The sequence below is a fragment of the Coenobita brevimanus genome, chromosome 84 (genome assembly GCF_032717465.1).
Source record: "Coenobita brevimanus isolate Jiangsu-jjx chromosome 84, ASM3271746v2, whole genome shotgun sequence".
Taxonomy (NCBI): domain Eukaryota; kingdom Metazoa; phylum Arthropoda; class Malacostraca; order Decapoda; family Coenobitidae; genus Coenobita; species Coenobita brevimanus.
Window position 1 is genome coordinate 40,105,089 of NC_137037.1, and position 17,025 is coordinate 40,122,113.

The 17,025-nt window shown below is 43.9% G+C and overlaps 1 protein-coding gene across 1 annotated transcript in view; it reads left to right on the forward strand.

Annotated features, from left to right (window-relative positions):
• Nucleotides 1–17,025, forward strand: part of LOC145410138 (putative cytochrome P450 49a1) — a 62,029-nt gene that overhangs the window by 35,884 nt on the left and 9,120 nt on the right. The window contains exons 3-6 of the mRNA XM_080280336.1: nucleotides 2,098–2,233; nucleotides 3,964–4,065; nucleotides 5,003–5,119; nucleotides 15,328–15,404. Of these exons, the coding sequence (XP_080136462.1) occupies nucleotides 2,098–2,233; nucleotides 3,964–4,065; nucleotides 5,003–5,119; nucleotides 15,328–15,404 (432 nt within the window). The remainder of the gene's footprint in view (nucleotides 1–2,097; nucleotides 2,234–3,963; nucleotides 4,066–5,002; nucleotides 5,120–15,327; nucleotides 15,405–17,025) is intronic.

Consider the following 17,025-nt stretch of genomic DNA (forward strand, 5'->3'; position numbering starts at 1 on the left):
AACCCCTTTAGTCGCCTTTTACGACAAGCAGGGATACTTGGGGAGTATTCTTGAAAACCCCCCTACCCCCCAGGGGTAAATATGAGATCTAGCATTGAAGGTACATCGAGTCCTCTTTTTCTGGTGGTTTACCTCACATGTTGCATTAGGAAAAACTCTTGCACGAGGTCCAGGAGCTTTTGGTCCCAACAGCTTTCTTGGCTTATTATATCTAGAGTATTCCAATTTATATTTGTATTAAAATCTCCAGTTAGTATAATTCTTTCCGATTTCTCTTCCATTTTATGTAGTAATGCTCTTAAACTCTGAATTGTACTCTCTGCCAGGTCCTCATATTCGTCTCTTTCCCATGTGTTTGATCTGGGTGGCATGTACAAATTGGCTACAGTTATTTTCCCTTCAGATGTGTTGATCTCTACTGCAATCAGTTCTACTTGTGAGGGTATATCTAGTTTTATTTCATTGACTTTTAGATTTTTCTTAGTTAATATTATAATTCCTCCTCCTTTTTTTAAGTTTCTATCTCTTCTCCATATATCATATTCCTCTAAGTTTAGTATGTCATTTGATATCCTTGGTGTTAATTTTGTTTCAGTTAGGCATATTATATGTGGTTCATTTTCTGACATAATCATTCATCTCTAATAATTTAGATACCATTCCATCCACAGTGAGTACATCAACTTTATCATCTTGTTTATATATTTGTCATGACTTGGTTCTACTACCTTCCTCCTTTTTATTCCCTCCTGTTTATGTACCACTTTCGTACCTGCAATCCTATTACTTTGTAAAAAAATGTGTTCTCTTCTGATCTTCCCTCATAATTTGTTTTTGCTTCCTCCCTCTTCTCTTTCAGTAATTCCAGTTCCTCTTATGTTAAGCATCTTTTTATCCATACATTTTTGAACTCCTTTTTTTCCATAAGATTCTTTGCATTTTTTAGTATCTCCTCCACGGTGTTTACACTCTGGAAAGTTACCTTTAGAGGTCTTGACTTGCTTTTCTCGTATTTCCCTAACCTTTTGTGTTCCTCTATGTCTTTACTACAGATTTCCTCTGATATTTCTTTCAATAAGCTCATTACATTTGCCATCTCCTTTTTGTCTCTTGAGATCTTGTTTTTTACTTCTTCCTCTTCTGTGTGTTTGTGTGTGTGTGTGTGTGTGTGTGTGTGTGTGTGTGTGTGTGTGTGTGTGTGTGTGTGTGTGTGTGTGTGTGTGTGTGTGTGTGTGTGTGTGTGTGTGTGTGTGTGTCTGTGTGTTCGTATGTTTGTATATGTGTTTCTTTGTATGTTTGTTTTTCAAGAACCCACTACCTGTATGTTTAATAGAATTATATTTACCTATCTCCCAATCTATATATATATATATATATATATATATATCATCAGCCGAAGTCGGGACGATACAGCCAATGTATCTCTACCAAGTGGCTTAGGCTGTCTGGTAGAGATTGTATGTAGGGTGAGAAGTGCTTGTAAGTGTAATTGTAGTGTTGGAGTGGCTTTGGATGTGTGTGTACTCTGCGAACCAAGTGTAATCGGCCCGCGCAAGCCGACTGGGTGCAAGCATACTTTACTGTAAGCGACACTGGTTCAACCACAGCACCCCTTGTGTCCGCCATTGCAGTACGTGGCCGGGTGAACACTCCCAAAGTTTATTACCCTGGCGGGGCGCGAACCCTGGTCCACCCTTGTACGAAACGCACACTACCACTTTACCACAGAGGCTCTCTCTCTCTCTCTCTCTCTCTTTATATATATATATATATATATATATATATATATATATATATATATATATATATATATATATATAAATATATATATATATATATATATATATATATATATATATATAATGAACTATTCCCTCTCACTTTTTTGCATCCCGTCACAGGTAGGCCTATCACTGCTTCCGCACAGGGGTGATGAGTATATCCGCCTCACAGAAAACAAACGGCAGAATTAAATTAACATTACCTTCCTCACGACCTCTCCCAAACAGCTTCATCTGGACCATTAATAAAGTGTGGCTGGGGATGATAGGACTCAACAGCCCTATCGTCTTTATCCATCTATCTATCTATCCCCAGACTACTCCATCTCGACCATCGACAAACTATGGGCTTCTCTGATCGACCGATACGGCCCCATCGTCCGCCTCATCAACCCTGGCATGGAACCAGTCGTCTTGGTCAAGGACGCTGACGAAGCGGAGACGCTCAATAGGTAAGCATCGTAGTAATCTTCATCACCATCATCATTATTATAACCTGCAGAATCATCGTCGTCACCGTCATTCTGTGCCGCCTAAAACAAGACCCAGTGACGATGACGATGACTCTAAGGATTACGATGACGACAAGGATGACGACGACGATGATGATAATTACTGTTGCCAGAGGGTGGAAAAATGTGTTGACTCTCTCAATCTTTATACTGAAGAAATGGTGACCTGCTGCATCTTTTTTTTTTTTTTTTCTTTTTTTTTGTGTCCGACTCTGGGCAATAGGCTTCACAGCCTTCTCCCAATGCCCAGTAGTACTCCTACATACCATACACCTCGACATGGACTTACTGGCATTTCTCTGGGAGAAAATTCTGCACTTTTTAATTAATAATAATGATGTTGATGATGATGATGATGGTGATAATAATAATAATAATAATAATAATAATAATTGATAATAATAAATAATACTGCTGAAAATAAACTATTATTTATTATTATTATTATTATTATTATTATTATTATTATTATTATTATTATTATTATTATTACTATTATTATTATTACACATCCTCTTCTGTCTTTTTCCTTCATTCTTTCCTCTTCCATCTACCTATGGGTGACTCTTCATTGAGTTACAAGCCAAATGGTTTCCTGTACACCAGGAAACCATTTACTACGCTAGGTGGTAACCATATAACCAAATTAAGGCGCCTGGTGGTTTAGTGAGTTTTTTTTAAGGCGCTCCAGTCGGATTGAACCTGTGTAGGTTTATATCCAGGGGGTGGTTAGGGTTTATTTGCTCACGAAATGCCACTCAGGGATGAGTGAGGCTGGTCACTCTCATCTTAAATGTTAGGACCAACTTGCCTAACCCCGGGCTCCTACGCTCCTCATGGGGCAACACTGGATTGGATGATGGATGGATAGTTGGATTATTATTATTACCCTTGTTATTATTATAATTATTATTAAGCTTCCCCATACACGTGTACAGTATATGGCGACGCTTATTGTTTTGTTTTGTTTTTTCCTCTTTCACTGATTTTTCTTAGATCTTGATGATGATATTATACAGGAAGGTACTGTAGGGCAGTCCAAGTACTAGTGCCAAATATAGATGACCTTGACTTGTTACTGAAGGTCATATACTAATTTTTGGTGCAAAAACTGCATATTTGAAACTGAAATTTCTCAGAAACAAGTTGAGATACAGCTATTTAACTGAAAATCTTATGATATAACTTTTTGCTGAGAATTTTGGCTGAATATTTTGCCATTTAACCAAATGGAAAGTACCGAATTCAAATCTTCTTAGTGTCTAATTTGTAACACGTTTTAGAGAAAACCACAAAGGCTGTAAAACCGTAATTTTACAGAAATATAATTGTGGTCCCTCTCATTATGTGGAAGGAGTATGGTTACGATAGGTATACAGTCATCCAGTTTTGAGATCACTGTAAAATGTACCCATGCCTGCAAAAACAATCATTACCGGCGCCATAAGCAGTTATGGCGAAGCTTTCTTATTGTGGCTACACAATAAGTAAATAGGTAACTAACTATTATTATTGTTGCTGTTAGTGGTGGTAGTGCGGCTGCTGCTGCTGCTGCTGTTGTTTGTGTTGTTGTTGTTTGTGTCGTTGTTGTTGTGGTTGTTGTTGTTGTGGTTGTTGTTGTTTGTTGTTGTTTTTGTTAATCCAACCTAAAAGGGTCATATTCTCTCCAGGGCCACGTATAACATGCCCCAGCGACCCCCTCTGGCCTCACTTAAGAAGCTGAGGGATGAGATAACCGACTACTTTGAGAAGAAGGGAGGGATCTTGGTTGAGTGAGTACAGCCTAGAGTACTTTGCTAGGGAGAACTTCTAGAGTCAAGTGCCATGAGTATATACACTGAACAATGCTGGTGAGTACAATGTACAATAGTGTCATAAGTACAGTCTAGTGTATAGTGCCAAGAGTATGGTCTAGAGTACAGTGCCATGAGCACATCTAAAGTGCCCTAAGTACAACCTACAGTATTGCCAACGAGTACAAACTAGAGTACGGAGTCAGTGAGTACAACTTAAGATAGATTAGGTTGTTTGGTTAGACTGTATTCTTGTGTTTACAGATTAACAACGTAAGTTAAGATTACCTTTGGAACAAGACTAATTACTCCCCCTTGCCCCCAGCTAATCCTGATCCCAAAAGGACCCCGGTGGAAATACGCCGCATAGGCCTTTTGGGGTTAGGCTTGGTTGGTTTCAAGCATGACTGGTACTTACAATAACTTGTTCAGTGTTTAATGTGCCACTGTTTGAATATGCTTCAAATAAAATTGTATTATTACCATTTATTTTTATTATTATTATTATTATTATTATTATTATTATTATTATTATTATTATTATTATTAGGACGGTGTGGTTATCACGTTAGGTTCGGCTATTTAATTTGCTAGAGCCTGTCCACAAGGGTCCTTAATCAAACATATTCTAACGCAATCTGCCCATTCTGTAGGTTAGGATACATTCTGGAAGAACACAGTTTCAATCGGCCGCGTTCTGAACAAGGCCTTTCTCACTTCCAGACGCAGCATATGTTACGAGAGAGAGAGACAGACAGACAGACAGACACAAACAGACAGACACACAGAGACAGAGACAGAGACAGACAGAGAATGAATTACTGTGATTTTGTAACAGGCATAATAAATCGCTAAGTGAATGGTGCTAGGAAGCCTACAATGTCACGAGTGTCTAACACTGGAACTATGGCTTCAGACAGAACGAGGAGTGGTGGCGGGTGAGGAGTAAGGTGCAGGTCCCAATGATGAAGCTGCAGAGCGTCGAGGTGTATCTGCCGGACATGGACGCCGTCTCCAAAGATTTCCTAGATAGGCAAGTGCTATTACCTGTTCTCGCCCCGGAGGGGCTCGGGAACCGGTATTGTTTTCACTCAGTTTGTCTGTTTGTTTGTCTGTCTGTCTGTTAATAACTTTATGCAAAAACTATTATTGAGATTTTAACCATTTCGTGCGTGGATAATAAAATGCAGTATAATATCACCGAGGGCAACCCAACACCCCAAGAAGGAGCCCACAGAGAAGCATATACGGTACGCCTGGACTCCGGGTGACAGGGACATAAGTTTGCCCGGGCCGTGCGCCCCTATGACCCGGAGCTCATCCGCCGCCACCATAGCAGGAATGTGAGACTACCTTCCGGGCGAGCCGACCATCGACAACCACAGGGTGGAACTGTTACTCTAGCTTTAGTCAACACCCCTGAAACGGCCGGTATCTGCTCAACCCTCCTACAGGAGATAGAGGGCAACCACTCTGGAGGTAACAAGGAGACGGCTGGTAGCCGCTCCCGCCTTCATCAGGAGACAGCCTGAAGGTGCCCCTAACGAGATGATTGGTAGCCGCTCGACCCTCCTACAGGAGATGGCCTGCAGCTGCTCCGGAGGTAACAAGGAGATGGCCTGCAGCTGCTCCGGAGGTAACAAGGAGATGGCCGGTAGCCGCTCCCGCCTTCGTCAGGAGACGGCCAGTAGCCACGCTGAAGGTGCCCTGAACAAGACGGCCGTTAGCAGCTCGACCCTCCTACAGCAGAAAGCCTGCAGCCACTCTGGAGGTAACAAGGAGACGGCCGGTAGCCGATCCCGCCTTTGACAGGAGACTGCCAGTAGCTGCTCTGAAGGTGCCTGAGTCAGCCTGTAGCTGCTCCCTTCCCCAGGCCACGGCCAGTAGCCGGGCCTTAGTGACGGCTGGTAGCCGCACCCCTGGAAGGCCACAGCCAGTAGCCAGGCCCTACGGTAGGAGACAACCGGTAGCCACTCCTCTGTCAGGTTGTGACTCCTGCTCAGCAACCTACCACCCAGAGGGAGCCCCCAGCCTGGAGGAGTACTGGAGAGGCCCCATGATTACCACCGGGCTCTTCTCCCTGCAGTTGGTTCCTGAGAGGACTCGCCTGATGGACCCCGGCATAGGCCGACACCGCAGCCCCCTCCTGACAGCGTCCCTGACCGCCAGGGACTGCAGCCCTTGGGACCTCCAGACCGCCCCCAGGACCCCCAGGCAGGATCTCCCTACACCCCAACGTCGGATATCTTCGTCCTCCATCAGGCACCTGAGCGAGAAGTTCAGGAAGCTATTCAGCCCCGGCCTTGAGGGCCAGACTCCCGCCCCAAGCCCTGAAAGCATGGGACCCTTTGCCACCAGCAGCCCCGGATGAGAGACGACGCCCCTACGTGTGATTCCGTGGCCCCTGAATACAGAGGCCCCTGGCTGAACTCAACCCTGCCAGTAGTGAGGCTGAGTCACCTCCGCTGCCCTTGTACCTGACCGCCACTACTCCCAGAACCGAAAGTGAGCGACAGTGAAAGCACAGTGTCCATGACATAGTGAAGTAAGGACAGAACAGTGAGTTAACAGAATAGGGGAAGTAAAAGCACCAGTAATAATATAAGAGTGGTCCAAGATAACGGTGAAACAATGAACACGGCAAGGCAGTGAAATACGGGTCTATCTCAGTGAACACGCCACCAGATAGTGACACCGCCTCACACTAAGATCATACAGAGGCCCAAGTGCTAAAGTAATAATTAACTACCCGACCAACAAACCCGTTAGCCTACCCGCAGTGAAATAGTACCACCAGCTCCATCAGTGCACAGAACCTAGACTTTCCTACAATAATAGTGCATAACCTCTCTGCCCTAAGTGCTATTCACCTTACCCGATCTTGTCCTGAGTAGTATCCTGAGCGATACTAACACCCCATATCTGGGCCTTAGAATTATAATTGTCCAGTATACTCATATTTGTGACATCTGCCCGTTCCACAGTAGAATTTAACAATACACATGTAAGGTTGTTGCCTTGAGTTTTTGTGTCCTCCCTCTCTCTTATTTGTCTAAGCTCTGGTCTAGAAAAAGAACCCAGCTGCACACTAGGCGTTAGAGGGATGGGAAGCCGACCCTAAAACACCCAGCATTACAGATCAATTTTTAAGTTTTCTGTTCCACGACACATCGGCTTTTCTCCCCTCCCCCCCTGACCTCCGCATGCACAGAAAAATATGTATTCTCTGCTTATTTTTACGACGCGAACATATTTATTTTGCCTCAAAACCCACATATTCCTATTCGTCGATGTTTGTTCTACACGATAAGCAAAAAAAAAAACACACACACACAAACTATACGTACGTTAGGGCCGTGTGAATAAACATTCAGGAACATACATCTCACTTGCCAACATCATAAATCGAATGTTTACTAATCAATCTCTCAATGTTATGTGATCATTGAAAAGGGAATTTTATGAGCTTTCGAATGGGTGTGGTCCCAGTTTGATGTGAGGTACGGTATTCGAGTAATAAGCGAAAAAGTAAAACCCATTTCCGACAGACAACAGATTTTTTATTCGGGGAGCTCTAGCGAAAAACTTTTCTTAGCAGTGTTATGTTTGTATCATAATATGCAGAATTTCATTGGCTTTTATATGAGACCACAACGGTGATCCTAGGCCTCACAGTTTTTGAGAAAAATGCAAAAAGCTACGGTGTACCCATCCGCACGCTGAACTGCTGTCAGTTGCGTTCACTTACGTTATTTTCCCAAAGTTTGCAAACATTTTTATGCTTGATAGGTATGGTTTCTTTGGTTTTATACCAGCAACTATTTTATACAGCTCTGTTTTGTTTTTAGTCCTCTCAGAAACCATACTTGAACACTAAACCTGTTGCTAACAACTAAAACTGAAGCTGTACTTATTTCCCTGTCATTTGTATTGAGGTAAATAACAATATAAATGTGTATGTGTAAATATACTGACATAAAGATAGGTAAATAGATAAATAAAACAAGAAAATCACTTACTTCTCCAGTGGTGATAATCTTCCTGCAGGACCATATGGGTTGGGAGGTGAGGCGTTTTGTAGTGTGTGTGTGTGTGTGTGTGTATGTGTGTGTATGTGTGTGTGTGTGCGTGTGCGTGCGTGTGCGTGCGTGTGCGTGTGTGCGTGCGCGTGTGCGCGTGCGTGTGCGTGCGCGTGTGCGTGTGCGTGTGCGTGTGCGTGTGCGTGCGCGTGTGCGTGCGCGTGCGTGCGCGTGCGCGTGTGCGTGCGCGTGTGCGTGCGTGCGTGTGTGCGTGTGTGCGTGTGTGCGTGTGTGCGTGTGTGCGTGTGTGCGTGCGTGCGTGTGCGTGTGTGCGTGCGCGTGTGTACGTGTGTGCGCACTCTCCACTAGTGAAGGTATCGCTCGGCATGGTACCGCTCGAAACTATCACCGATGCAAAGCGGCACATCACATACAGGACACATGTTCCTTGTGTCCTTCCTCACCCCCAACTTGAAGCACAAGGTACACCTGAGCCTCTTCCCATTGGGGATCCATGCCCAGTTGTGGCCCAGAATGCGGTCCAACATCACGTCGTCATCAATCACCCGGCGATGCTTGCTTGGATGCCCTCGTGCTCAGTGATCCTGTCATGCAGGAGTGGCAGCTCCAGGCTCAAGCACGGGTTCTTCTGACGGACCAGCAACTGGAGGTGGTGGCGATGCTGGCACCCATGATGGGCGTCCTGCAGGCGGTGCTGGTGTTGGTGATGGCCCCCATGATGGGCCTGCTGCAGACGGTGCTGGTGGTGGTGATGGGACCCGTGATGGTCCTCCTGTAGGCAGTGCTGGTGGTGGCCGAGCCAGTCCAGGCGCTGGTGCCTGTGCCTGCTGTGTGCCAGGTCTTGCTGGTGCTGGCCGTTGGGTAAGTAGGTCTGGGGCGTGGTGGATAACGTGTCCAGATGCGGGCCAGTCCGCTTCATGGAAATGCAGAAGATCATAGATGATCTGCTCCACAAATTCAAGGAGAGTTACTATCCCACATCTGTACTTTTTGTACAAGGCGAATGCGTTGATGAGTGCCATGTGGATGAAGTAGAAGGTGATCTTCTTCATCCACTTGATGGTTTGCCATTGGATTAGGTAGTACTGGACCATCTGATTGAAATTATCCACCCCACCCATGTACTTGTTGTAGTCCTCCAAAATGACAGGCTTGTTGACGACCTTCTCTATATAGGTTGTCTGCCCGTCATTACCCCGCACCTTCCCACCAACCCTCTTCGGAATGATGTCATCACTGTGGAAGGTGGACACCATGCTGACAAAGCACTTGTCCCTCCACAGCAAGATGAGCACATTGTCCTTGTGCCTGAACACCATGTCCCCCTCAGGCAGGCTCTTAGCCCTGGCAATGGCCTGCAGCTGGCATGGTGCTCCTCTAGGCAGTTGTAGTGTCCCACACACGTAAAAGCCTGCAGTGAAGAGTCGTTTGCACAGGGCTACAGAATTGTAGTAGTTGTCCATGAACAACTTGTAGCCCTGGTCCTTCAATGGTTCCACGAGGCTCTACACGGTGTTCTTGAGGGTGGGTCCGCTGCACCCCTGCGTAGACCTCGAGGTTCTGGATGTAGCCCGAGGATGACTCGGACAACATGTAGAGTTTGATTGAGTATTTGGTGGGCTTCTGGGGGTTGTAGATGTGGAAGGACAGCCAGCCCTTCCACCCCAGAGAGCCCTCATCCAGGCTGAGCTGCTCCTCAAGTTGGTACATTGACTAGAACTGCTGAAGGAGGTACTCCACGACCATGTGAACGCGGATGAGCTGATCTTGGTTGTTCCGGGATATGATGAGCGTGTTCCGGGTATGATGAGTGTGTTGAAGGTGCGTAAGTGCTTGAGGATGGTGGTGAAGCGCCTTCCACTCATCGCCCGCCTGAACCTTGGGTAGTTGTGAAGCTTGGAGCTCCTCCAGTAGTGCCTGATGGTTGGCATGTGCACGACCCCCATGAAAAGGTACAACCCCAGGTGAACCAGGCATCCAGCTGAGTCCCCAGGAATGTGGCATACCGGCTCATTTCCACGGTGAGATATGACAACAACTCCCGCATGAAGAAGAGCTCGAAGAACTGTAGGAGAGTTGTTGGAATATCCACCTGGATCCCTGGGGAGCCAGTTAACAGCCCATGGTTCGGTGTGAATGGGCCACTGCTCTTCCCGGGATCCTCTTCAGTGGCAGTGGCAGCGGGTCGGCCTGCCGACACTCTTCGGCCTACTCTTCAGCTCCTTGGATGTCTCCTGTGTCCAGGCAGCAGACCACGGCACCCTCCTCTAGGAGGGGATGGTTCGGACAAGGACAAGGCAGAGGGCTCTGGGGACACAGTCTCCTCGGCCTGGCTGGCGAGGATGTCATCGTAGCATCCTGCACAGCAGATGCGCTGGAGGGACCATGACAACATATGATGGCCCGGCTTCTGGTGACACTGGCTCGCCTAAGGGGGCAAAGGGGCCTGGAGATCGCGAGCCAATGAAGAGAGTGGTAGGACTGGCAGGTCTTAGAGGTGGGGAGTGCTCTGCTGTGGGGCCGGCCGCTGATGCTGGTGTTCTCTCCCATGGTGGAAGGCAGCGGGGCAGCTTCTGTTCACGGCTGGAAGGAGTCAACTCAATTTCCTCCACCCCAGAATGGTCACTCTCAAAATCACTCTCCAACTCAGACTCATCAAGGAGTTGTCTCCACCGATCTGGTGCCAACCAGCGTTTCATCTTTGCAAGATTGATGTCGTTGCAAGCCCACTGGAGGATGAATTGCTGTCAGAGGGTAGTGGAATCCTGTGCTAGAGGTGTGAGCTGGAATAAAGGAGTCAAGATATTGTATTATTCACAGCCAACCAAGAACTTTGCTCAACACTGGCACAAAGCGAGGATTCATGATATACATGTATGTCCTTGAAAAACATCGTCTACACCTGACTTAGCGCACAGGTAGGGGCCACGAGCACATGGTTCACTTTCATTTCCTTTCACATTACACATAACCAAATCTATCATACTGTAAATGCATGTGTTCTGTAGGCTCTTACCTGTGTGCTAAAGTGTAGCAGATGATGTTTTCCTTACAAGAACATGCTGCAGTGTTTACACTTTTATTTCACATTACACATAACCGAGTCCATCATTGTATGAGAATTACAGTATATTTCACCGCTACAAGTATATGCACGTGTTCTGTATGTCACACTGGATTTTGCTATCTTTGTGCTAACTCAGGTGTATGAGATGCAGTCTTTCTTACGAGCATGTGTTTCACTCTTTCATTTTCTTTTCACATAACACATAACTAAATCTATCAATATATGAGATACACAGCATATTACACAACTACAAGTAAATGCATGTCTTCCGTAGGTCAATTACATGGCCCCTACCTGTGTGCTAAGCTGTAGCATATGATGATTTCCTGATGCGAACACACTGCAGTGTTTACACTTTTATTTCATATTACACATAACCAAATCCATCATTTTATGATACACAGTACATTACACCATCTAAACTTCTGTATGCCACATTGGATTTTGCTACCTTTGTGCTAACTCAGGTGTACAAGACAGAGTCTTTCTTACGAGCACGTGTTTCACTTTCATTTTCTTTTTTCATAACACATAACCAAATCAATCAATATATGAGATACACAGTATATTACGCCACTACAAGTACATGCACGTCTTCCATAGGTAAATTACATGGCCCCTGCCTGTGCTTTAATGTGTAGCAGACGATGATTTTCAGACAATCATGCGGTTCATTTTCATTTTCTTTTCACATTACACATAACCAAATCTATCATTTTATGAGATACACAGTATATTACACCATCTAAAATTATGTATGTCACGTTGCATTTCGTTACTTTCATGCTAACTCAGGCGTACAAGACACACACTTTCTTAAGAGCACATGGTTCACTTTTTCATTTCCTTTTCACATTACACATAACCAAATCTGTCATTTTATGAGATACACAGTATATTTTACTACTGAAATGTAAATGCAAGTGTTCCGTGCGTCAGGTTGGATTTTGCTATCTTTCTGTTAACCAGGTGTACTGTATGTTTCTTATGAGCACATGGTTCACTTTCATTTTCTATTCACTTAACACATAACCAAATCCACCAGTATATGAGATACACAGTATATTACGCCACTACAAGTACATGCACGTCTTCTGTAGGTCAATTATGTGGCCTCTGCCTGTGCGCTAAGGTGTAGCAGACGATGATTTCCTGATGAGAATTTGCTGCAGTGTTTACACTTTTATTTCACATTATACATAACAAAATCCATCATTTTACGAGAAATACAGTATATTTCACCACATCAGTACATGAACATGGTCTTTATGTCACATTTGGAATACTAAGGTATCGCAGACGATATTTTCTGACAAGCACGTGGTGCAGTGTTTACGTTCTTCCACACAAGCATTCGATAAACATATCACTATTACACTCGTGCTTTATTTCACACACGAAGCATGCAGAATAAATATAACAATAAAATAAAATGAAATATCCCTATAAACCTCCTCTATTTTATCCCCTCCTGTCAGCGGCATACCGTGGCTGTAAGGTGTACGTGACTCATGCCCTAGCCAATATTTTATCATGTACACTCGCTGCACTATACTTCTATTTATTGCACAATAACACTATTCACCATATATCAGCATAAAACAATGATTTTATCAACACCTTGGCAAATATTCCGTTAATGACAAACGCCGTGTTGTAAGGCGATTTCCCACCCACCCCTAAAGCTGCTGAATGTTTAACAATATCCTTGCTTACTAGGTATTGCACACTACAGTATATTCACCTGATTCACTGTCACTATTGTTCAGTGGTTGAATACTCACATTTGGTGCAGGGTAGAGGCAGTGTACAGTAGTTGCTGGGCTACGGCAAAAAACAGATAGGCCTAGCACAATCTTCGTTGGGCCAACGGCTGATAACGGCCTGGAATGATTCACAAAAACCTAATTTCCTATTGCAAACACCAAATTTAATCATAATAATGGCCAAAAAGTAAACACAAGCACTAGTGGTATAGTGAAACATGATGCACGCCTGGAACAGGGGTAAATAGAGGAGGATTTAAAGGGCCCACTGCGTGCTACCTTCTCCCTTGACAGCCGGCATGGTACTAATCAACCTGTCTGGGCTGTTGTGCGTCTTGGGCCCCACAGTTGTCAACTCCTTATTTTTGACAAGAAGCAGGGAAACTGACACCTCCAAAAATGACAGCAATCAGCCAAAAACTTTTTCTCTGACAAAGGTTTTTATATTTTTATGACAACAAACGCGTCGTTGTGTATGAGTGCAGCCACACCCAAATGGCGACAAATGTGTCATCATGTACAAAGGGGTTAAGTAAAATTACAGGGATGATGGGCTGTGACCTAATCACTTGATTAAATTTTGGCCCAAGCTGGGCAAGGCCCAGGCTGTAGGCTCAAAAAATGTTAAAAAAAAAAAGAAGAATGGGTAAAAATCGTCATATCAACATGAAACAAAAACCTGCATGAAACCAAAACCTAATGGTGCATGTTTCAAATCTGCATCCCATAACATGCCTCATTACACCAGGGGGGTCACCCACCAGTTAGCAGTAGGGGGGTCAATGTCGGATGGGCATAAAATGGTTAGTTTTCACATAATTTACTCCAGATTTGATATGTGACATCTTTGACTAGATATCCTGTTGTGTTTATACGTCAGCACTAAAATGCATGCCGGGGAAGAGTATGATGTGCCTTGGCACCACTTCTTATTTTCTTATTGGATTTAACGGATCTAAATTATGCCAACAGTTCTCCGCTTTATGCTAAATCATGCTAACAGTATTCCCATTTATGCCAAATTATGCTAACAGTAGTCTCTCTCTTTTATTTTATTCTTACATACCCTTGTTTAACTCATTTGTAGTCATAACCAAGCAAAGGTGTTTAACTGGCTGCCTAAAGGTGGTGTTATAGGATTTATTTATTTATGTATTTATCTGACATCTGTGAGAGGCATGTCCATTTTGGTGGAGACTTTTGGAGGCTTGCTGGCAACTTGGACTGCAACAGTCCTGGTTCCAATACCTTAAAAGTTAAGATAAAGTCACCCTGATAAGAGGTGCTAGGGAAAAGTTGCTAGAAACATTGACAGGGTGACACCATGTTAACCAAACCTTGCCTTACTCCTGTGAAAAACATTAATCTTGGTATTTATATATCCATCTGCCTTATCTCTGTTCATCTATCTATCTATCTATGTCTATTTGTCTGTCTGTCTGTCTGTGTATCTATCTGTCTATCTTTCTATCTAATATTACTGGAGTCTGTGTTATTAACTGGCTTGGTAAACGTTATTCAGTGGTAAATAACTGACACTGCATTTTCTAAATCTTTTTCTTATGAACGTTGTTAGAGGGGAGAGGGTAAGAAAAAGAATTGTATGCATTTATATACCGAGATGAAAACCTCGGTAATAAGTCCGTCACACTTATCGAAATTTCGAACCATGGAAGATGTAAGCACTCCTTAGAACCTCAAAAGTGGTATATATTGTTCAAAGGCCTCTCAGTTCACAGAGTTGCATTGGAGTCGTGTTGCAACAGACAGTTTGTATGGACCTTGGTATGGCAGTCCAGAAACGTTATATCGTAGAAGCTATGAGACAGATTGCTAAAATAAGACCAATTGGAGGAGTCCAGTGCAAAAAGAAAGAAAGAAAAAAAGAAAGAAAGAAAGCGTATGCAGAGGACTCCTGTGTGTTATGAGGAGGTGGTGAAGCATGTTTGAATATTTTGCCAAATGATCAGAGCTGTGTGTTGGGTGTTTCACAAGATGCTGTAGAGTGTTATGGATAGGAAAAATATAAAAATATTCCCCAGATGATTCAGTTACTGGTTACCCATTCTTTTTACCCTTTTCTGTAACAACTGATCTGTTCTTTGCTACCGCTATATGTTATTTCAGCTAACTTCAACCCGAGAACGTATTCTCTTTGTTTTATACTTGCTATTTCCAGGTGATCCTGTTTGCCTTGGCATTTACTCGCCGAACTGCAAAGGTTAAAGATCGCGTTTATTAACTCCCATACAAGAAGACTCCCAGTAATCTCCCAAAATGAATAAAAACATCTACAGGCAGAATAAAATGTAATAAATACGATACGGGACTGAACAAGGTTACTTACTGCAATTATTCTTGTCCCCAGGATAGCATTGCTGCAGGCGAAACACGGGGAGATGCCGAGTAACTTCCAGGAGGAGTTCTACAAGTGGGGTCTTGAGAGTAAGTCTGGGACTCTGGGGAGGGAAGGCAGGGCTGGAATTCACCTTAAACTCAAAATTGATTCCATATCGTAACTTAGATTTGTTTTTGAAGAAAGATTAGGAATGTAGTGTGCAAAACCTTCCCACGTCTATTGTTATACTTGGTACAGTAGTTCCGATAAGGAATTTATTATAAGTTTGTGATTCTGTGATGGCAACACAGATCAACATAAATTCGTTTTCGCATGAAGAATAAAGAAAATTGACAGTGCAAAACGTTCCTGTTTTCCCTGACATTTACATCAGGAACCTGGTAGAAAGTTTAATTTTGACTTAAGGATTGTAACTGAATCACGATTAGGCCACAGGATATAGAGTAGAGAGTAACTTAGAAATAAACAGGAGTGCAGTTAACCCTAGTGAAGGTGAAATTACCTGTTGGAAGTAAATTATGGTGGTAGTAACCTTTCACCTGCCAGAAGTTTCCCCTATTTAAATGGTACCGTTTGCCTCCATCATCTTGGAATGCTTTAACTCTTTCAGTAAGCCGACGTTGTTTATGCTCTGTTCTTGCTTAATTAAGACGATTTTACACAGTTTAGAAGAGCTTTCCTAGAGACTAAAACCTGAAATTTCGAAGGCTCGAATGATATGTGCATGGACGTGTGGCTCTTTTCACCAGACCCAGTGCTGCTAATAACACTTTTTGTGTTTTCTTGTAGCTATATCTGGATCCCTCTCATCTTATATATTAGCAAGAAATATGACGATGATGATGATGATGATAATGTGTATCTACATTAACTTAAAATTCTAGTATACAAAGCTATTAACTATGTATCCCATACCTAACCGCACAATGTGCAGTCCTAATCCTATCTCATATTAACCTTGCCTAATACATTTTGGTAACCTATCCATTATAGCCGACCAGCCATTCTACTTGCTACCCTTTACCCTACCATAACCTACCTTAGCTTGTCCTCTATCTGTTACTACCCTGACTTCCGTTTTCACCTGTAACATAGCATACCATCCCCTCTTCTTCTATACCATTGCATATTACACCTTCTTCTTCTGTATCACAGCGTACCACACCTTCCTTGTCCATCACATAGCACGCCACGCCCTCTTCTTCCATATTATGGCATACCACACTTTCCTCTTCCATACCATAGTGTACCACACCCTCTTCTACCCTACCATGCCATACTACACCCACTTCTGCCCTACCATAACATACAACACCTTCTTCTACCCTACCATTCGATACTACACCCTCTTCCTCTGTCACACCCATCCCCGACACCTCACCCCTCACCTGCTCTAATGTGCCCTCCCCTGCCCTACTGTGCTCTTCAGACCCTTACCTGCCCCCTTCCTTACCAACCCTGCCCTTTCCTCCTCGTCTCTTCCCTGCTGTATATTGCCTTCCCCCGCACTGCTGCACTACTGTTCCCCCTACACCCCTGGTACCCATCCTCCCCCTTCCCATTCTATGCTCCTCAGTCCATTTGCCTGCCTTCCTTTTCTATACTCCGCTGTTCCCTTCTTTCCCTTACCATATTGTGCCCTCTTCTCCCCTACTATACTAATCCCTCCTTTTTTCTGTCACACTTTTTCTTCCCTCCCCTGGCATA